Here is a 17,985-nt window from a genome sequence, read left to right on the forward strand (position 1 = left end):
AAGGGTTGATTGTGTCTCATGAAGGCTTGTCCTGCTAAAAATATATTTGATCAAATTGGATGATTTAGGACAATTTTATCCTCAGTAATAGATGTATTGATTTGAGATTAACAATGGAGTAAGCTGCAGTTATCACTGAAACATGGACACGCGCTTGCAGAAAAGCGAATACGTTGACTTGGTTGAATAGATTTTGGTGTGTGCCAGGTGCTTATGAAGCTGCTATAACCGATCGTTCACGTGACTTGGTTTCTAGAAAATCCTGAATGTTTTCATTGTGTTCTTTTTAATTCAATTCAATTCAATTAAATTCAATTTATTGTCATTGTACCATTCCGGTATAACAAAAAGTCTTGTTCGCCAGTCTCTCTGGTGCAACATAAAAGCATAGTACACCATGCGCCATGCTTATGAGGAGGACCGGCAACAGCCAATGAAAATCACAAAGCAAAGTGGTCAGAGGATAAAGCAAGACATTAGTAGGACAGGAGAAAAAGGCAGTGGACAGAAGATTAAGATAAGAAGCTATAGAAGTGTGGTCGGGTATTCGGGATTGTTTGATCTGTCTGTGGAGACCAAGCTAGCACAGCATGGAACAGAAGCTGGATAAATACACAGCTATCTTGCTGGCTGGGTTGAACTTTGAATATTGTTTTTCTGGAGAAGTGTTTTATACTTCAAAGCCACAGAGCAAGTGTGCAGGAAATTAGTAACCATGGTAATATGTATAGTCTTAAAAAACATTTGTTTAATTCTTGATTTAACTCTGCCAGTTAATTTAATTTTGCCAGTTGAGTAATAAGAATGGCAGCCATCTTTGGTGATAACATGGCTACCCAAATTTCACAGAGCTCAGGGAGGTCATGTAACACGTCACTTCCCTGAATCCACTGAGTCTACTGTCTGAAATCTCAGGAAACTCGTGTGCTGGGAGGGGTGCGTTTACACAGCACACAGTCGTGATTTTCAAAAAATTGAAATGTGTCTTGCAGGCTTAAGAGATTAGCCAGTCAGGCAGCAGACCATTCAAAACGTAGAGTCCAGGAGCAAGCTCGCTTCTGTTAGAAAACAAAAACATTTCGGTTGTTAAAAAAAGGAAAGAAACGACAGTGGGTAGCGGTGCAAGATGTCCAGTTTGGCCTGGTTTTGGAAGGACTGTTGATGCTCTTGTGACCCACAGACAGTCCCTCTGGAGAGAGTGGTACTGTTTGCTTTGTTACAAGAACACAACAGAGGGGGTGGGGAGCCCAGGGGGAGGGGGGTGCCTGGTTAATGCAGTGTAGGGGGGAGGGGATCAGCTTGTGCCTCATGGACCTTGATGTGGTCACTGGTCATAGTTTTTATGTGAGAGGGCAGGCTTGTTTGACCGAGAAGGCTGTAAATGAGCTGAAGCACATCAAATGGCAGACCCAGGGTAATCTCAGGAGTAAAGCCTTTTTGATTGCTGCTGCTCATTTTACAAGGAAGAGGGCTGGAACCTTCTACAACACTTAACACAGGAGCACAAACTGATTCATTTATTTATTTTAAAATAACGACTAATTGTCAAACTATGCAAGCTTCTTTTTGTGAAACTTGTGGGGATGAGGGGGGAGAATGTACCAAACAATGGTTTGTGTGTCAGCACCTCCAGTGATGCTACGTTTTCATACCCTTGCTGTACCACTAAAAACAGGGAATCGGAGAAATGCTCCCATCTCGCTCTCCTCTGTACAGTGTGTTTTATTAATGATCATGTCTCATTTCCATTGTCTCTTCTGCCCTAATGCTCCCACTTCTTTTCTTTTGTCGTCTGTTGTTACCCACGATATGCAGATAATACACAGATTCCATGATGCTGTTATGGCTATTGGCTTATGAAAGGGCCACAGTAAACCAACCAACCAACCGTCCACCCCCGCCCCCCACTAAAAAAAAAAACGAATAAAAAATCCTGCTGAATATCAGCTGGTGGAATTGAGTACATAACAGTTTTTAAAAAAAAGTTATCTTAACTTAAGGTCTGAGAGCATAGATTGGAGCTTCGATTGAATACTTTATACATTTCCTTGTTTCCTTACCTTGCTGCCTTGCTTCTTTTCCTTGATCCCTTCAAGGTGCTTGTGAGAATTTGGACATGCTCGTTCGCTCCAATTTCATTTTGAGGTGATATCATATATCGATGTTTATCTCTCTTTAATAGTACCTTGCTGCATCCTATAATGTGTCCTTAGCTATGGATGTGTATTACAGTCTACTGTAATACACATTCTTAGCAAAGGACACATAATTAGGGTGCAACAAGGTACTATTAAAGAGAGACAAACAAGTTAATATGATGCAACATATTTATGCGGGCAATCACTTATTCAAACACTTGTTAAACAACTTGTGACAACCAAATAATGAATTTCGATGAACAAGGAATGTGGAATGTATTTTACTGACGTTGTGAAACCTAGCCTATTTCTAAATGAATATGACTCTGTTGGCACTGTTGTTTAAACAAATCAATCCTATCCCTTCTGACCAGTATTGTAGATGAGAATAAAGAGTTGAGTTTGGGAAGTGGGGTCAGGATGCTGCCCTGGGGTATTGAGTTTTATTAACACTGCTCTTACAGTACGCTGTGCTGACGGTGTAGATTGGCAGGAAGTTTGTGCTTCCTGTCAGTCAGCAGTTGTTTATTGGAAATCTTCCCCCTCCGTAAATACGAGAACTGCTGTCATCTTGCAAGTGGCTGGAGTTCTTTTAGCGTATTGCTACCACAGATGGAGTGAGCGTTCCTCCAGCAATTGACAAAATTTAGAAAGTGTTGTTTTGTCCCTTTTGCTTTTAGTTTTGCCATTCAGAGCAGCGTAGGCTGTCATTTCCATAACGACATAAGGTGTGTGTACCATAGCCATTCCACCGCTCGCTGTTTCCATAACGACATAAGGTGTGTACGCCACAGCCACCCCGCCTCTCGCTGTCCCTGTGCGCGTTTGTATTGCGCGCGGTGCTTTATTGTTGCGTTTCGCTTCTGTGCCTTCTCTCCCGGCTGTTTTGAAATGTCTGTTACTCGCCTCGTCGCGGCAGACTGCGGTGATCGTGCTGGGAGCTCTGCTCGCCGTCCTGCTTCACTCACGCTCAGGGCAGGGATTAATCAAAAATGGAATTCGGCGTTTGGTGCTCTGCCTAACTACCTCACAACGATAAAAGCGAATGGGAGGAAAGGCTGTAAACATGTCACTCTGGCCCGAGGAGGTGAACTGCATTATGGCAGCGGTGTGGTGACAGTGAACTCTGTTGGAATGAGGTTTGATTTAGTGGAAGGTCCCGCGAGGAGCAGAGGGATCTCCTGTAAAACTCTCAGATCTTTCCTCAGGTTACAGTGCATCGCCAGTTTAACTGAACGCTCCGTAATCCCCATAGATACGGCGGCCCTGGTGTTTTTCAATTAGGACCGAGATCTGTTCAGCTGAGATTACTCTGGTTGAGATTAAATGGTTAGTAAAAATTAATTTAATGAATGAAAGAAAAAACATTTTTGTGTTGAGAAGATCGAGGCGTTTGGTGAAATCCCCCTGCATCTTGGTGAGAGGAAGGTAGGCTAACAGATTATAAGAATATTTGCAGGTCAAATGTGCTAGAAGAACAATTGTATTTTTGGGCTTGGGGGGAGGGGGAGGGGTGTCAATTCAAATTTTCCAATTGTCTTCCACAGCAAAAACAGAAAATGCTAAAAGAGAAGGAGTTTATTGGGGTGATGATGTTCACAGATGGAGATGATTTTCCTCTGGTTCTGTTTTGGATTGTGCAACGGGTAGGCGGGAGAAGCGGTCGCGCTGAGAGCTGCGAGAGGACCGGCTGCAGGGGGCGAGGCTTCAGTTTTAGAACCGTAAAACCGTAGCCTTTGCCCTGAGTTTAAGTTGGGGGGGCTGCTGGACTCTGGGAGCGATGTTCCGTGTTCAAACGAAGGGGGTCGCGTGATGAACACAGGCTCCTGTGGCTTTTTCGGGGTCTGAAACGGGGTCTGTTTAACTGCTGGGCGTTAGCGTGGAGTGGGGTAAAAATACACCCTTTGGTTAGCGGTCGGAGGAAACCGCTGCGGTTCCTTAAGTGTGCTTTTGAGTGGCCCCGTGTTTAGACGGGATAAACAACTGTTTTCCCAAACTCCTTTCTCTATTTAGAACAGCCTGTATCTTTTTGTTGGGTGTCATAATTTGATCTAGATGTGGGGAATATAATCATTTCCATATATGGAAGCGTGGTTCCCCCGTGGGTAGACGGCAGGGCTGTAGCTGCAATGGAAACCTGTCAATTGGCCCTTGTTTGACAGCGTCTCAGATGTGACTCAGGGTTAGCGTCGGGGCTTCCTTTTTTCTGTCAAGCTTTGTTCTTTATGAGGCGGAAGAGGCACCGGGTGCAATGGTAGCGCTTAAACTGAGCCTGTGGGGGTTTTCTTCTCCGGGTCACTCTCCCCAAACTCTCTGATTGATCGTTGCCAGGATGCAGTTCTAAGGGGGAAATTTTTCAAAAACGAGTGACTTCACTTCTGAACCCAGCCCCGATGACCTTTCGGGAAAAAAAAGGTCAATTGTTCTGGTAGAATCGTGGATGAATGGGCTTGTAAGATTGGTGACCTTCGCACTATAACATCTCGTTGGCTACCTAGCAACATTTCTAGTTAATTTAAAGCGCGCAGAGAGCTTTAAACTCTCTGGCCCGGAGCTGCCAACCCTGCTCCAGTGGTGTCAGGAACATTTGTGCTTTTTTTGTTCTGGAAACACAGAATACCTTGGACACATGGTCTCCTGCATTAATGTAGCGTGATAATTGAGAGAACCCAGAATCGCCAGTTGTGCTCCAGGACCAGGGTTACCTAAACCTGATTCAGAGGATCTTTACCCAAGCAAAGATTTAAAAAATGGCGACTCTCCCAGCTTTATAAGTACCAGCTCTACGGCTCTTAACTAGATCTGTGGCTTTTTCCTTTAAAGCACTCAAAGGACCAATCTGTGTGCAACCCTTAGTAAAGAACTGATTTGTCCTGCAGGGTCTGGATCCCAGGAGGATTAAGTCCCACCCAAAGTCCTCTTCTTTAAGAGGGGTTCCACAGTCTAATCAGGCAGAAAGGGTGTCTTTGTGGCTCTGCTCCTCCAGTGTATTCCGTGTTTGGTTATTAAGCTTTACGGGTGTCCCCGTGAACTGCCCAGGCGCTCTGGAACCTTCCGGGCCATGACGCCGTCCGTGAGGTGTCGCTCCTTTGCGATGCCTCCGGCAGATGAGATCGCCTTTGTCAGCAGGGCAGCGATTCGTATTTTCGCCGCGAGACGCAACGCAACGGCGTGTGGAAGGCGGAACGTGTTTTTTTTTTTTAAAGCCACGCCCCTCTGCTCAGAGCGGGGAGACTCCAGATGATTGACAGCGCGTGGGAGCCAGGGGGGTCTGTCGGAACAGGACCCGGTGCGTGTCGAGGGCCCGGCGCACGCGTCGCTGATGTGGGCGTACGCGCGGGCGGGCCGAGGCCTGTGTTCTCCACGAGCGCGGGGCTCGTGACGCGGCCTCCTCCTGCCCCGACAGGCCGGGAACGCGCTCCGCCCGCGTCCCGGAGTCACGGAAAGCGCAGCCCGGGGGGAAGGAATTCTCTGGAAACCTGCCGCTCTTCCCCTCTGATGGCTCGTCCAAGCGCCGCGCCGCGCCTGAACGCTAGCAGCTCGGCGCTCTCTCTCCCTCTCCCTCTCCCTCTCCCTCTCTCTCTCTCTCTGGCCTGAAGGGGAAGCCGTCGTGACGCTCGGGCTGCCGGGCGCGAGCGAAGCGTCTCTGAGTGCACTTGCAGGAACATGCGGTTGTGGTTTGGGATTGGCCTGCTTGCTCTTACCCCAGCGGCTGGTGGTAGATTCTATTTTGAACAGAAGAGTGAAAATAGAACCCCCCTGCCCCCTAACCCCCCCAACCCCCCGCCCCCACCCGACCCCCCACCCCAGCGTGCTAACCCGATACGAGTGGCTCCCTGTAGCCAAGCAGTCGCCGGGGGAAGCCTCAAGAGTGCATTTTTGGTCTGAATGTCAGGGGATTATCTCCTTCAGATAGAACCCCCCCCCCCTCCCCCCCAAACTCTGAATCCCCCCCTCCCTTGGCTTGTGTGGACGGCGGAAGGGGAGGAAAGGGGAGACGCTGTAGTAGCCGGGTTACTCAGGGGAGTATAAATAGTGGTGAGGGCGGCGGTGTAAATATAGGCCAGGATCCCCGCTGGAATGTGTGTGGAGCATCGTCGAGTAGAGTAGCCCAGCGTGAGGCACGGGTGTTTTCCGAAAATTCTGTGCCCCTGTCCAGTCATCAGCCCGAGATGTAGCGTCTGATTACGCTGATGGGCGTGACTCACAAAGACCGCGGATGTTACACACACACAGTGTGCTTCACCCTTCTCTAGGTGTTCACAACCACTTGAATGTGAGATCTTGGTAATATGATTCCTGTATTACAAAACACTGAACAAAACTCAGTTGGTAGTCCTAGCCATCACTAGTTAGCCTGTTCCCTGTCAGGAGGTGACTGTGATTGGGGGTCTTCAGTTATGTACAGCCCTGGATAGATGGGCTAATGTCAGTGAGGCCTCATCAGGGTACTGTGCATAAGTGCCTCCCTGTGCTATAAGTGCCTTTACTCCTTGAGCACCTGTGTGTGGTCAGTTATGGTCAGTGCGAGATACACATCTCCTCTGGCGGGCGTGGCCCTCCTGCTGCGTGGCTTGCTGTTCGGTTCAGATGCTGGTTTGCGGCAGTAATGAGGAGCACGGCGTGGGGACACCGTCCATCAGAATAGAGATCGTTCAGAGCGGCGACCTCCATTTTATCCCCTGAGTAACAGGCGACGCGACATCCTGATTTTTTCAATTTTCCGAAAGGGAAATTTTTTCAGCGCGGTGAGTAATGGTGACAGCGCAGCCTGCCGCCGCCAGCAGACGCTGGGCTAAGTGGATCTGCAACGAGGGAAGCGTGTGACAGGAATTTAAAAAAATCTGTTCTTGCGTTCCTTTTGAGGACCAGCGGTTATGCTTCTGAAGTGGCACAGGGTTTAGGTGCCGGAGGGGGGAGGGGGGAGGGAATTGGGGAGGGAAATAGGGGAGATAAAAAGCTTGCAGTGTAAACGTTTGTGCTGTTTTCTCTCCCACCGACAGCGCGCGAGTGCGCGGATCGCCATGCGGGTTCCTCCCCCGGCCCTCGGACGGTGAGCACCCAGAGCCGCGCGCGAGAGATGGCCGACAGGGACGGCGGGGTGGAGCTGCCGGTGGCCCCCGGGCAGGCCTACATCGAGGTGGAGTTCGACTACGAGTACAAGGCCAAAGACAAGCTGGTCACCATCCGGCAGGGCGAGTGCTACATGCTGGTGAGGAAGACCAACGACGACTGGTGGCAGGTGAGGAAGGACAGGAGCGCCAAGGCCTTCTACGTGCCCGCCCAGTACGTGCGGGAGGTGCGCAAGGCCCTGATGCCGCCCCCGAAGCCCCTCCTGAAGGGCGGGTCGGGGAAGGCCAAGCCCGCCGTCCTGGAGATCCGCCGGTCCAACGAGAACCTCAACAGGCACGCCGAGATGTCCAGCTTCGGCAGGCCGACGCCCGGCCACTGCAGCCCGCCGGGGGGGCGCCGCGACGCCAACCAGAACCCCGGCAGCCCCGGGGCGGGCAGGAGCCCGGCGGAGCTCTTCCAGAACAACAACGGCGGCGGCGGCGGCGGCGGCTCCACGCTGCCGCGGACGCGCGCCGAGTCGCCCGTGCCGCGCTCGCCCCCGGACGGCGACGCCGAGCGGACGCCCTCGCGCTGCGACTCGGCCGGCGACGGCTCGGAGAAGCTCCGGAACGACTCCGAGTCCGGGGACGACCTGAGCAGCAGCTCCACCGAGCACATGCAGGTGAGGGGGGGAGGGGGGGACGACCTGAGCAGCAGCTCCACCGAGCACATGCAGGTGAGGGGGGGGGGAGAGGGGAGAGGGGGGGAGGGGGAGAGGGGGAGAGGGAGGGGGAGGGGGCAGGCGGCTCCGCCGTCTCTCGCCGCCGCCGCCACCGCCATCGGCAGCTGGAAGCGTGCGTCCCGCTCTACCAGGGTCAGCGCGTGGAGCTCAGATTCACAGCGCTTCTTCTGTTAGATTTCACACATGAAGTCTCGCTCCATCTTTCACTCCGTCTCACATTCAGGCTGCCTGTCCTTCGCCGATTCTTTCTCACACTTTTATTCTGTCTCTTCCTTTCTCCGTGTCTTGCAGATTCGCTCTCGCCAATTACTGGTCGCTTCTCGATAATGCGTTTCCTCACATCATGCTGCATTTTGATGAAAAGTTTTATGCTTCAAAGGCCTCGTTTTCATTTGTGGCTCCATTGTTGCTGTGAAGCCCATTGAGGGGTGTTTTTGTAAGTTTTCTTTTCTTATTTTCTTTCTGCTGCATTGAATACATTTTGGTTTGTGCCAGAATTTCATTAGCTTCTCCAGTGCAACGGCCTATTAAAATTCCAGTATAAAAATTCCACTTCAGGGTGATCTTTCCCATGTTGGGGGGTGGGGGGGGTGGGGGGGGGGGCTGGGAGGTTCATCATTAAAAGAGCAGAAGGGTCGGCTTGGTGTTACCCTTTTATTCCAAACGGCATGGTTGAGAATCGCATGGTTGAGGTGTCTGGTTGAGCAAGCTCGGTTGAACGTAAACTCAAGAAAACCACTACGTGAGTGCATGTCGTTATAAATCATGTGACTTCGGAGGCGGAGTCAGCCACAGCTCCTCCAGGTGCAGCAGCTGGGGACTGGGTGGAAAGGTTGGGCCCAGCCAGGCGGGGGGGGGGGGGGGGGGGGGGGGGGGGGGGGGTAGGATTCCTCACGCCGAGAGAAAGCCGCTCATACCCACGATGGCTTGTATCCCCTGAGAGTGCGGAGAAGGCACCCCGCCAGGCCCCCTAATGGAAAGTTAATTCTCATCCTCTGTGGAGATTTGTCCCCTCTTCATTCGCTCTCTCGCGCAGCCCAGCGCGGGCGTCCCAAAAAGCCGCTAAAAGCCATCCCGCTCGAGAGGGGGGGAGGGGGTTTCATTTGATCCGCCGTGTTTCGTGTGTGAAGTTGAAAGGAGGCCCCCGCGAAGGGGGCTTGGCGGGCGGGTAAGTTAGCGGCCGCCGTGTTTTTGGCGGGAGGCTGGCTACGGCCGAGCGGCTCCCGCTCTTTGTCCCCGTCTCCGCGTGCCGGGGAGCGGGGCGCCGCGAACAAAGAGGCGCCGAGCGAATGGAGAAGTAGGTCATATCTGCCCAGGGTGCGGGCGGCTTTCCGGGGTGCGTCGTGCGGTGGGGGGTGGGGGTGGGGGTGCAGGGAGGGGGGGGGATGGGGGTGGCGGGGGGTGGGGGTGGGGGTGGGGGTGGGGAGAGAACCAGGGGTGGGTGAGAAGCTGCACCCTGTGTCCAGGCTGAGGCTCCGCCCCCGCCCAATCAGATGCACAGATCCTGCTTTGTGATTGGCTTGGTCTGTGAGACCTGTGTGCATCACACATCTGAGCAGCCAGTGCAAACCCAGGAGAGAGTATTTATCAGATGAAGTGTTCTGCATTTTTATCTTCTCATTGGTGGGGTTTTATTGTTTTAATTTTTCAGCCAAATTTTATGAGAAATCCACGTTTGTGACAGGGAAAAACCTGAAAACACCAGTCATAATCTGAGGCATGATTTCATAACACCTGATACAGCTTCACAAGGTTTACTTTTTATTCTTATTTAAAATGAGCCATTGAATGGAGGCTTTTCCCTTGTCAGAATAAGGAAGTATAAATGAATAAAAAATAAATGTGGAAATGCATCCGTAAATCACAATATAAATGACAAAATACATTAAAGAATATATGAATTGCAGAATAAATTTGTGCCTTTTTTGGTCCCTCTTTTGAGTGCTCCAGCAGATCCGGCATTAAAGCTTTCTGTTACTTACTCATTCGAGAGGAGCTGTGGTTCTGCTTCCCTGTCACAACTTTCACAATGAAAAATAAGAGTTGGTCTTCCTCACCAGTGTGTTCAGGAAACTTCTTAACTGATGTGGATAAAAATAACATTTAAATGTTTAGTTAGTTCATTTGTGTTCAGCTATAATTTAAATGCTGTAGGCCCTCTGTTCAATTAGCAGTAAGTACAGCATTTTCCAAATGATCGTATGTCATATTTCAGTTTAATTTGTAGACTGGCTTCTTAGACCAATTGTAAATGCCATTCATTCGCATCCATTTGTTTACGTCTTAGCAGAAGAAAATGCATGCAGAAATAAAATCAAAATGAAAGCATGAATGAACACACGTGAATGAATAAATTCATATATTACAGTGCTTTATTTTTATATGTTCACAGATAGGTTCATAGTTGCATTTATTCAATTATATATATCAATTGTATATTTCCATGTTATTATATTTGTATTTTCACTGGGGGATAACCTTGATGGTTATAGTGTTATAAGTTCATTTAATCCGTGTAAAATATCATTGAGTGGCTAGCCTGGGTATTCAGCCTGTGAGTGGTCACTGTGATCGGGAGGTCAGTAGTGCTGAAAGCAGAAGGGTCTGGGGTTACACAGCCTGCTGTCAGGGCCTAAATGCAGTATCACCTGCTTCACCTGAGTGGCATGTCCAGCCCAAGTCCTGCCCTCGTCCTCTCCACATGTCAGATTTGAGGAAACCGGTTTGAGTTGAATCGTTAACGCCCCTGCTGCCCTCACAACGGTTTTGGGGGGGGGGGAGCCCCCTCGTTTAAATTGGCTCAGATGTCAGACCCGAGTTCGGCCCCTCCCCCCGGCTTTCAGGGGTCCCCTTCGCCTTTCAGGGGCGGAGCGGAACGTGTTGTCCTTTGTCACGCTCCTCTTGGCGAGGACAGACAGGCTGTGATGAGCCGGGTTGCTTTAAAGCGCCAGAGAAACATCAGTAAGTGGGGGCGGGGGACGGCGCTCCGCGGGGCCGGGGTTCGGCAGGCTGTTTGTGGTGCGAATGTTCTCCGAAGGCCGGGCCGGGGGGGAAGTGGCGCCTCTGCGTGTTTGATGTGGTCAATGAGATGCCAAATCCCTCCTGCAGCCATTTCTGAAGCCCCCCCCCTCTGAAGTCTGTGTGTGTGTGTGTGTGTGTGTGTGTTAGTCTGTGTGTGTGTGTGTGTGTGTGTGTGTTAGTCTGTGTGTGTGTATGCGCGTGTGTGTGTCTGTGTGTGTGCGCACACACCCATGTATTCTCTGCATACAGCATATAGTAGAGAACCTTCTGGCTGCTTTGCAAGGCGCTGGCTGCATTTTGCACTTTAGTCAGGGAGGATGTCACCATATGCACTACATTTAACCTCTCACCTTCAGTAGGTTTTGAGGGTGCGTGTATGCTTTCCTGTTTTGTGCCTGTAATCTTGGTCAAACGTTAAACATAAGTACTGGAGTTTCAGCATCATAGTGTAAGCAGGTAACTGTCTGATTGGCTGTGCTCGTGTGACGCAGCATCTAACACACCTGGGAATGTCGTTGAATGCGTAGGACGTTCTCTGTGGTCACAGCAGGTGGGCAGCCCGGCCTGTATTTTGTATTGCCTCCCGATGGTGAAGGTAAGCTTTCCTCTGTGTGTAGCAGGCAGGGCGCTCGATGGGCGTCGAGCGCGGGCGCGCGGGCGAGCGAAACTGACCTCGGTTTCACCCCGGAGTGTCTTTTTCCTGTCTGGCTGCCACACTCGGGTAAAGACGGTCGAGCGCTTCCTGATCTCTACCCGTCTCTGAGCGGCAGAGCAGAGCAGAGCGAGGCTGTGCAGCGAGAAACCACTTCCCTTCGAGACTGCAGTGGCGTGACCCCGCTAACCAGCATCTCCTCCGCCTCACTCCTCCTCTTTCCCCCCTTTCTCTCTATCCCCTCTCGGCTGGGAGCTGAATACTCTCCCCATTGGAGAGAAGGTGTTAGGTGGACACACGGAGAATTTATAATTTACCCAACAGTCCTAGCATTCATTAATTCTCTTAACATGTAAATGTAACATTTTTTCATAGTTCTCTTATCTCCTTTGCTTGGGGGTCATAGACGGTGTACCAGTTATTGACTCCGCTTTGGGTTCGTTGAGTTCCTTTTTTTAAACTACCCATGAATCTCACTTTGTTCCGCAGCAGTAGGTTTCAAACGCAGCAGTTTCCGAACGCACAGCTCCTGCGCTCTTCGAACCTTAAAAAATATCCCCTTTTCCTCATTTATCACGACCTCAAAGCCTGCAGAAGTGTCTTCGTGCTTCTGAAATGAAATCTGCTGCCATAAAGTGACAGAACAAAAGACCATATTACTAAAGTTCTCTGTAGTTGTGGACACTGTTTATATGTTCAACATTGAAAAGGCTGGTTTGGGTGGATTCAGAAAATTTAGTGGCGACTGCAGTTCAGAAGAAATTTAAACAAGAAACTTCTAGCCTTCAGTTATGTCTTAAATATGCTGATAATGTATAATATAGAGAAAACAATAGATGTGTTTCCATTATTCAGAAAAGACACCTCCTTTGACTTAAATGTTGGTTTCCCATGAATATTGGCTGCAGAGGTGCTGTTGATAAGGAACTGGTAGCAGAGCACGAGGCCTGGCTTTCTAGTTCTGACTACTCTGATCTGTGGTGTAAGAAGGCAGACTGTGTGTGTTCAAGTTGTCAAAAAAGAAGCTGGACTATCTTCAGTTTGCAGGGCAGCTTCTCAAAGGTCTCTTGTTGGGAAGGAAGAGAGCCCTTATATTGTTTTGTGTGAGGCGAGAGGTTAGAGATCATATTGCTCTTTTATCATTTGTGGACAGTTTTCCCCCCTGCCTCACACAGGTGCCTTTTTAAATGCTCTTCCTATTGGTTCATTATGTCACATGATGAGTGGCCTTGAAATTCCATCTTTTAAATTGCTCCTTCGATCTTAGTGGCATCTGCACGGCACACACTGCCGTAAAGGCGTGACTGCACTTTCCCCTGTAACACCACAGCTATCAGTATTTTTAGAGAGAGACACCTCCCCCCCTCGCCCCCCCCCCAAGGCTTAAGAGCAGCAGTAAATAGTGAAGGCGTCAGTTTGAAAAGACAATCCCGATGTACTTGACCTGGATTCTCAGGTTAAGTTCCCTGTCTCCTCCTCATGACACGGGCAGCCAGTCTAATCCGGACTGGCTTGCGCTCTGGTGTGCTGGAGGCTTGTCTTAGCGGGGGGGGGAGTGGCCTCAATGCGGTTCTGGCCGCTCACCCAGGGCCCTCGTAGCCGTACAGCCGGCCCTCCTCAAGAAGAGGAGCAACACCAAGACAATTCACGCTCCAAACGGACCGTTTTCCGCTTGTAATTTTTCTCAGTGAGGAAACGAGCCCGTCTAACAGATGCTCTCATTTAAAACTGCAGCAAGCCGTTTTACATTTGAAAGTTTTTGCTCGCTTGCGTTGCTCCACGCTTGCGCATAACCACGCGCGCTTCGCTACGTTCATTCAGAACTGAACCGTGTCGCCTTTGAGGAGCCTGTGGAAGGAGAGCGTTTCGACGCGCCTCCTACGGTGGGCTTCCGAGCCCGTAGCTGAATGCGAGCGGCGGCTAGGCGGGATAGCGGTGTTGTTTTTCTGCGCGTGGTTGTCATTCTTGCCACATTCCTTGCACACACGTTACCGTGTGTACGCCAGGCCCCTTCGCTCCCTCCGCGGCGAACCCAGCTCATCTGACGAAGGCTCACTGGCCCCGCAGAAGACGGTCCTCCCCTTAATCTAATGTTTGCCCTGCGTGAGTGCTCTCTGCATCAAAGGGGCCGTTCTCTCCCGTGACCCTCCGAGGTGCCCTTCTCCCCGCTGTTCTCGTGAGGAGGTCAGAGGTCAGGAATGCTGCATGCTCACCGCCTACCCCCTCCCCCCTTACCACCACCGCTGTGATGTCATGCGTGGTTTTTCTCCGCAGCGTGCTCATGACCAGTGTTGGCTCATGTATGCGTATGGGGGTTGGAAATTAGCTGTTTTGGGTGACAGAGAGTTAGGGTTTGAAATAGTTTTTTCTCCTTGTGGGAAAGGGGGAGGCATTTGGAAGTTTGTGGGGCGGGGGAGGGGGGGCGGGGGAGGGGGGGTGGTCGAGGAATTAGGCCACTGTCACCCTGACGTTCGACCAGTGTGGTATGTTTATCACACTCAGTACTTCAGTGTGTTTCCCAGCCTTCAATAACCAAATAATACCTCTGTGTGTATCACAATTTTTAATGGGCACTGCACCCCCTCCCCCCACCGTAGTAGCATACGTTTCACTTCCTCCTTTGGGACGTACTGCCAGTGCCATCCTATAAAGTAACACCTGGAAGCACTGCTTTTGCACAGGCGAAAGTCCACTGTACATTCCACTAAACAGCCTCAGGTGGTCACATGACTCTGATGGTAGTGCTTAGAAGCACGCTGTCCATGAAACACATTGCATTTCAGATATTGTTGACAGCTTCAGAACTTTTCCTGTTTCCTGAGACAGAGCTCACTGACTGGTAATGGCTTCCTGCCACACTGCGGGATGAACTAACAAGGTAGCGCAAGTGAGGGCAGTGAACAAATCTCAAATCTTTCAAGATGCAAGGATGTTGGGTTCAGATGTTAAAACTTTATGCTGATCAAACGTTGGCGTATTTTACATTTTGTTTGCTGATGCATGATTTTTTGTCACTGTGGAACTGATCCTTGGTTGGAACATCCCTTCGTATTTTTTTCTAGACGGGGTGAAGTCTCTGTGCTGTTTTTAGACTACAGTAATGCAGGGAGATTTTACCCCCTCTGCACGATGTTAGCTGACCCGATGGTCAGAGCCGGTGTTGGGAGGGCCTGTCCATCACGGCAGTCTTTGTGACGAGTGCCCCGGGGTTGTTCTGAGCACCATGTCCAGAACCGGCGTTCGTGGAGAACGTGTGGGCCGGCGCCAACCAACGCATTTTGCTCAGGCCTTGGGTGGAGCGTCGCACACCTGCGTAGTAGAGCTGTGTTCAGGCGCCCTCAGAGTAGCGTCTCGCCGACTTCCTCACGCGCTTCAGCTCCTGGGCTTACATTCGATGTTTATGTAGGTTTCCCTGGAGACCGAGGCGGCAGAGTACATCGTGTTTCCACGCGGGGTGAATCCGACCCATTGTGGTCTCGGTAACGGTGAGCTGGAATTCTGGGTATTTACTGTGGGATAGGTGGTGAGGCAGAAGGCTGACATTAAAATTGTGTGGGTGGTGAGCACTGATGGGATGTGCGTGTCTGCGCGTGAGTGAGCGTGCAAGCATGCGTCGCATGCTCATGGTTGTGTGTGGATATGTGGGTATGCATGCTTTTATTTCTCTCTGTGACTTTCTCTGCACTTGCTCTCTCTTGCGTTTTCGCCCTCTCTATCTTTTGCTCTCTCTTTCTCTCTCTCCTCTCTCTTTCTAAAGCACTGACGGGGACACAGTGTGCCCACAGGTCAAGTCACATGAGCCTTTCTCACCAATCCACGGACACACCTGAACCTTCACAGCCTGTCGCCTCTGAGGCTTCAGTCTGGCTGAATAAGACGGGTGCCCCTGTCACTCTATCCCCACTCCACCCCCGACCTGCCACCGCTACCGGACTGCCTGTGACATTCCTTGAGAGCAGAAGGTCAGCAGTCTCAGAGTAGTAGTTCTTCATTCTGAAATTAATAGCTACGGATCGCTACATGTTCTGAAATGGATACATTCGCAAGATGAACTTTTGCTTTTGCATTGTTATGCAGCAGTGACTGAAGTGCTATTATGTACTTTCCACCTGGCATGATATTATGCACTTTCTGCGGTGCAATTCTGGTTTGAAATGTCAGTGGGTCAGATGGGAGTCTTTGGATGTTTTGGTAACATTGTCTTGTTAAGGTGTTCTGGAGAATGAAACTGAAGCTATTGTTGTTTTTGGCTTGCCATTTAGTGTCTTATTTAACCCTCGACTGCCCAAAGGAAGCTTCTGTTGCCGTTTATAGTTAAGAGTTGTGAGCTGTTTGTAGTTAAGGGCATCTCAGAACTGCTGTTGCTTAATTCTGGAACTTAAGTAGGCAAAACACATTTGTTAGCAGTTTAATGGGGCTTCAGATTGCTCGTTTTCCTGAATACCTGTGAGTTCTCATGGGGGGAGGGGCAGAGGTTTCACAGGAAGTCACTGCCATTTCCTCAGCTAGTCTTTGCGCTAGAATTACTTGCACAGGCGAGGGAGAGAGGGAGACTGGTACAGAAAGGTGGCAGCGAGCGAGAGAGGGAGAGAGGGAGAGAGGGAGACTGGTACAGAAAGGTGGCAGCGAGCGAGGGAAAGAGAGAGACTGGTACAGGAAGGTGGCAGCGAGCGAGGGAGAGAGGGAGACTGGTACAGAAAGGTGTCAGCGAGCGAGGGAGAGGGAGAGAGGGAGACTGGTACAGAAAGGTGGCAGCGAGCGAGGGAGAGAGGGAGAGAGGGAGACTGGTACAGAAAGGTGGCAGCGAGCGAGCGAGCGAGGGAGAGAGGGAGAGAGGGAGACTGGTACAGAAAGGTGGCAGCGAGCGAGGGAGAGAGGGAGACTGGTACAGAAAGGTGGCAGCGAGCGAGGGAGAGAGGGAGACTGGTACAGAAAGGTGGCAGCGAGAGAGGGAGAGAGGGAGACTGGTACAGAAAGGTGGCAGCGAGCGAGGGAGAGAGGGAGAGAGGGAGAGAGAGAGACTGGTACAGGAAAGTGGCAGCGAGTGAGGGAGAGAGGGAGACTATGGTACAGGAAGGTGGCAGCGAGCGAGGGAGAGAGGGAGACTGTGGTACAGGAAGGTGGCAGCGAGCGAGGGAGAGAGGGAGACTGTGGTACAGGAAGGTGGCAGCGAGCGAGGGAGAGAGGGAGACTGTGGTACAGGAAGGTGGCAGCGAGCGAGGGAGAGAGGGAGACTGTGGTACAGGAAGGTGGCAGCGAGCCGCCCGCAGCTCAGAGGCAGGAGAAGAGCTCGGCTCTGTTGACGCTCGCGCGTAACGTATAGAACGAAGGGACCGGCAGCGGAGGCTGCTACCGAAAGCAGCAATGACACAGAGCCGATACAGGCGCCGCATTCGCTCCCCGAGCTAATCTCATTTCCCTCCCTTCTTCCACGAGAGTTGGTGACACCTCTGGGAGTACTGGCGCACCAAGGCAGCGGAGCTTGGCGGTGACATAGAACCATGTAATCCAATTCTGAGCGCTCATTAAAATTATGTAACGGCGATCCCATGAAGTGATGATTGCGATGCCGTCTCTGTGGGTCGGGCCGAGGTGTGTTCCCATCGACTCGGCGGCGCCTGTGTTGGGAAGAGGCTGGTTCCGATCTGGGTGCACTGAGATGGGCTCTGATTAGCCTGCCCTTATAGGCTTCTGCCTCTTGGCTTTCAGCCTGCTATTGAGGTTTACGTTCGATTGGATAGAACCGCCCATTTTCAGGACGGGAAACTAGTGATCCGGGAAATTAGCTGACAGTTAGATTAACAAATCACGGGAGGGTAGGCGGCTTTTGAAATTAGAAAATAAACTCTGAGCAGAGACCTCCATCAAAATTTTTTCCATAGTTAGCCGGTAGAAACATCTGCTTGAAATGTGTGCTTTTCAGCAAATGTTTTTAACGGCTTTCATAGACCAAATGGAATGAATATTTCCTACTTCCGAAAGAAGCCGTTCAAATAAATCTTCTATAATTTGTTCCCTTTTGGTAAAGCTATTGTGTTATTGTTGTGACCTGGTGGCTCTCTAGATGGCTAGTAGTCTGGTCAGCTAACTAGCTTGTTAGCAAGATGACCCACTTTGCTAACTTACTAGCTGAATGTTCATGTGGCTACTCTGGACACTTTCTGGTCCAATCAGATCAACTGTGTTTCATGTCAAGAAAAGGAACTTTTTTTTTGCAAACCTTGAGCCATTGAGACTCAAGTCTTATTCTGTGTTTGAGTTGGTGAATGTCAGAATGTCAGCCTATGCTGTTCTGCCATACCAGACTGTAGCTTTGCTGTGGGCCAAAACTCCACAGCTATGCTGCCAGTGTCTTTTACTGTACCACTGTCCTCAAAGAA

General features: G+C 50.6%; 1 protein-coding gene across 7 annotated transcripts in view; it reads left to right on the plus strand.

The window, feature by feature from the left end:
• The window catches only part of arhgap12b (Rho GTPase activating protein 12b), a 75,215-nt gene that overhangs the window by 2,958 nt on the left and 54,272 nt on the right, over nucleotides 1-17,985 (plus strand). For all 7 annotated transcript variants that reach the window (XM_035414466.1, XM_035414463.1, XM_035414464.1 and 4 more), the window contains exon 2: nucleotides 7,142-7,872. In XM_035414466.1, the coding sequence (XP_035270357.1) occupies nucleotides 7,219-7,872 (654 nt within the window). In that variant the 5' untranslated portion in view covers nucleotides 7,142-7,218. The remainder of the gene's footprint in view (nucleotides 1-7,141; nucleotides 7,873-17,985) is intronic.

This window comes from Anguilla anguilla, chromosome 4 (assembly GCF_013347855.1).
Source record: "Anguilla anguilla isolate fAngAng1 chromosome 4, fAngAng1.pri, whole genome shotgun sequence".
Taxonomy (NCBI): Eukaryota; Metazoa; Chordata; class Actinopteri; order Anguilliformes; family Anguillidae; genus Anguilla; species Anguilla anguilla.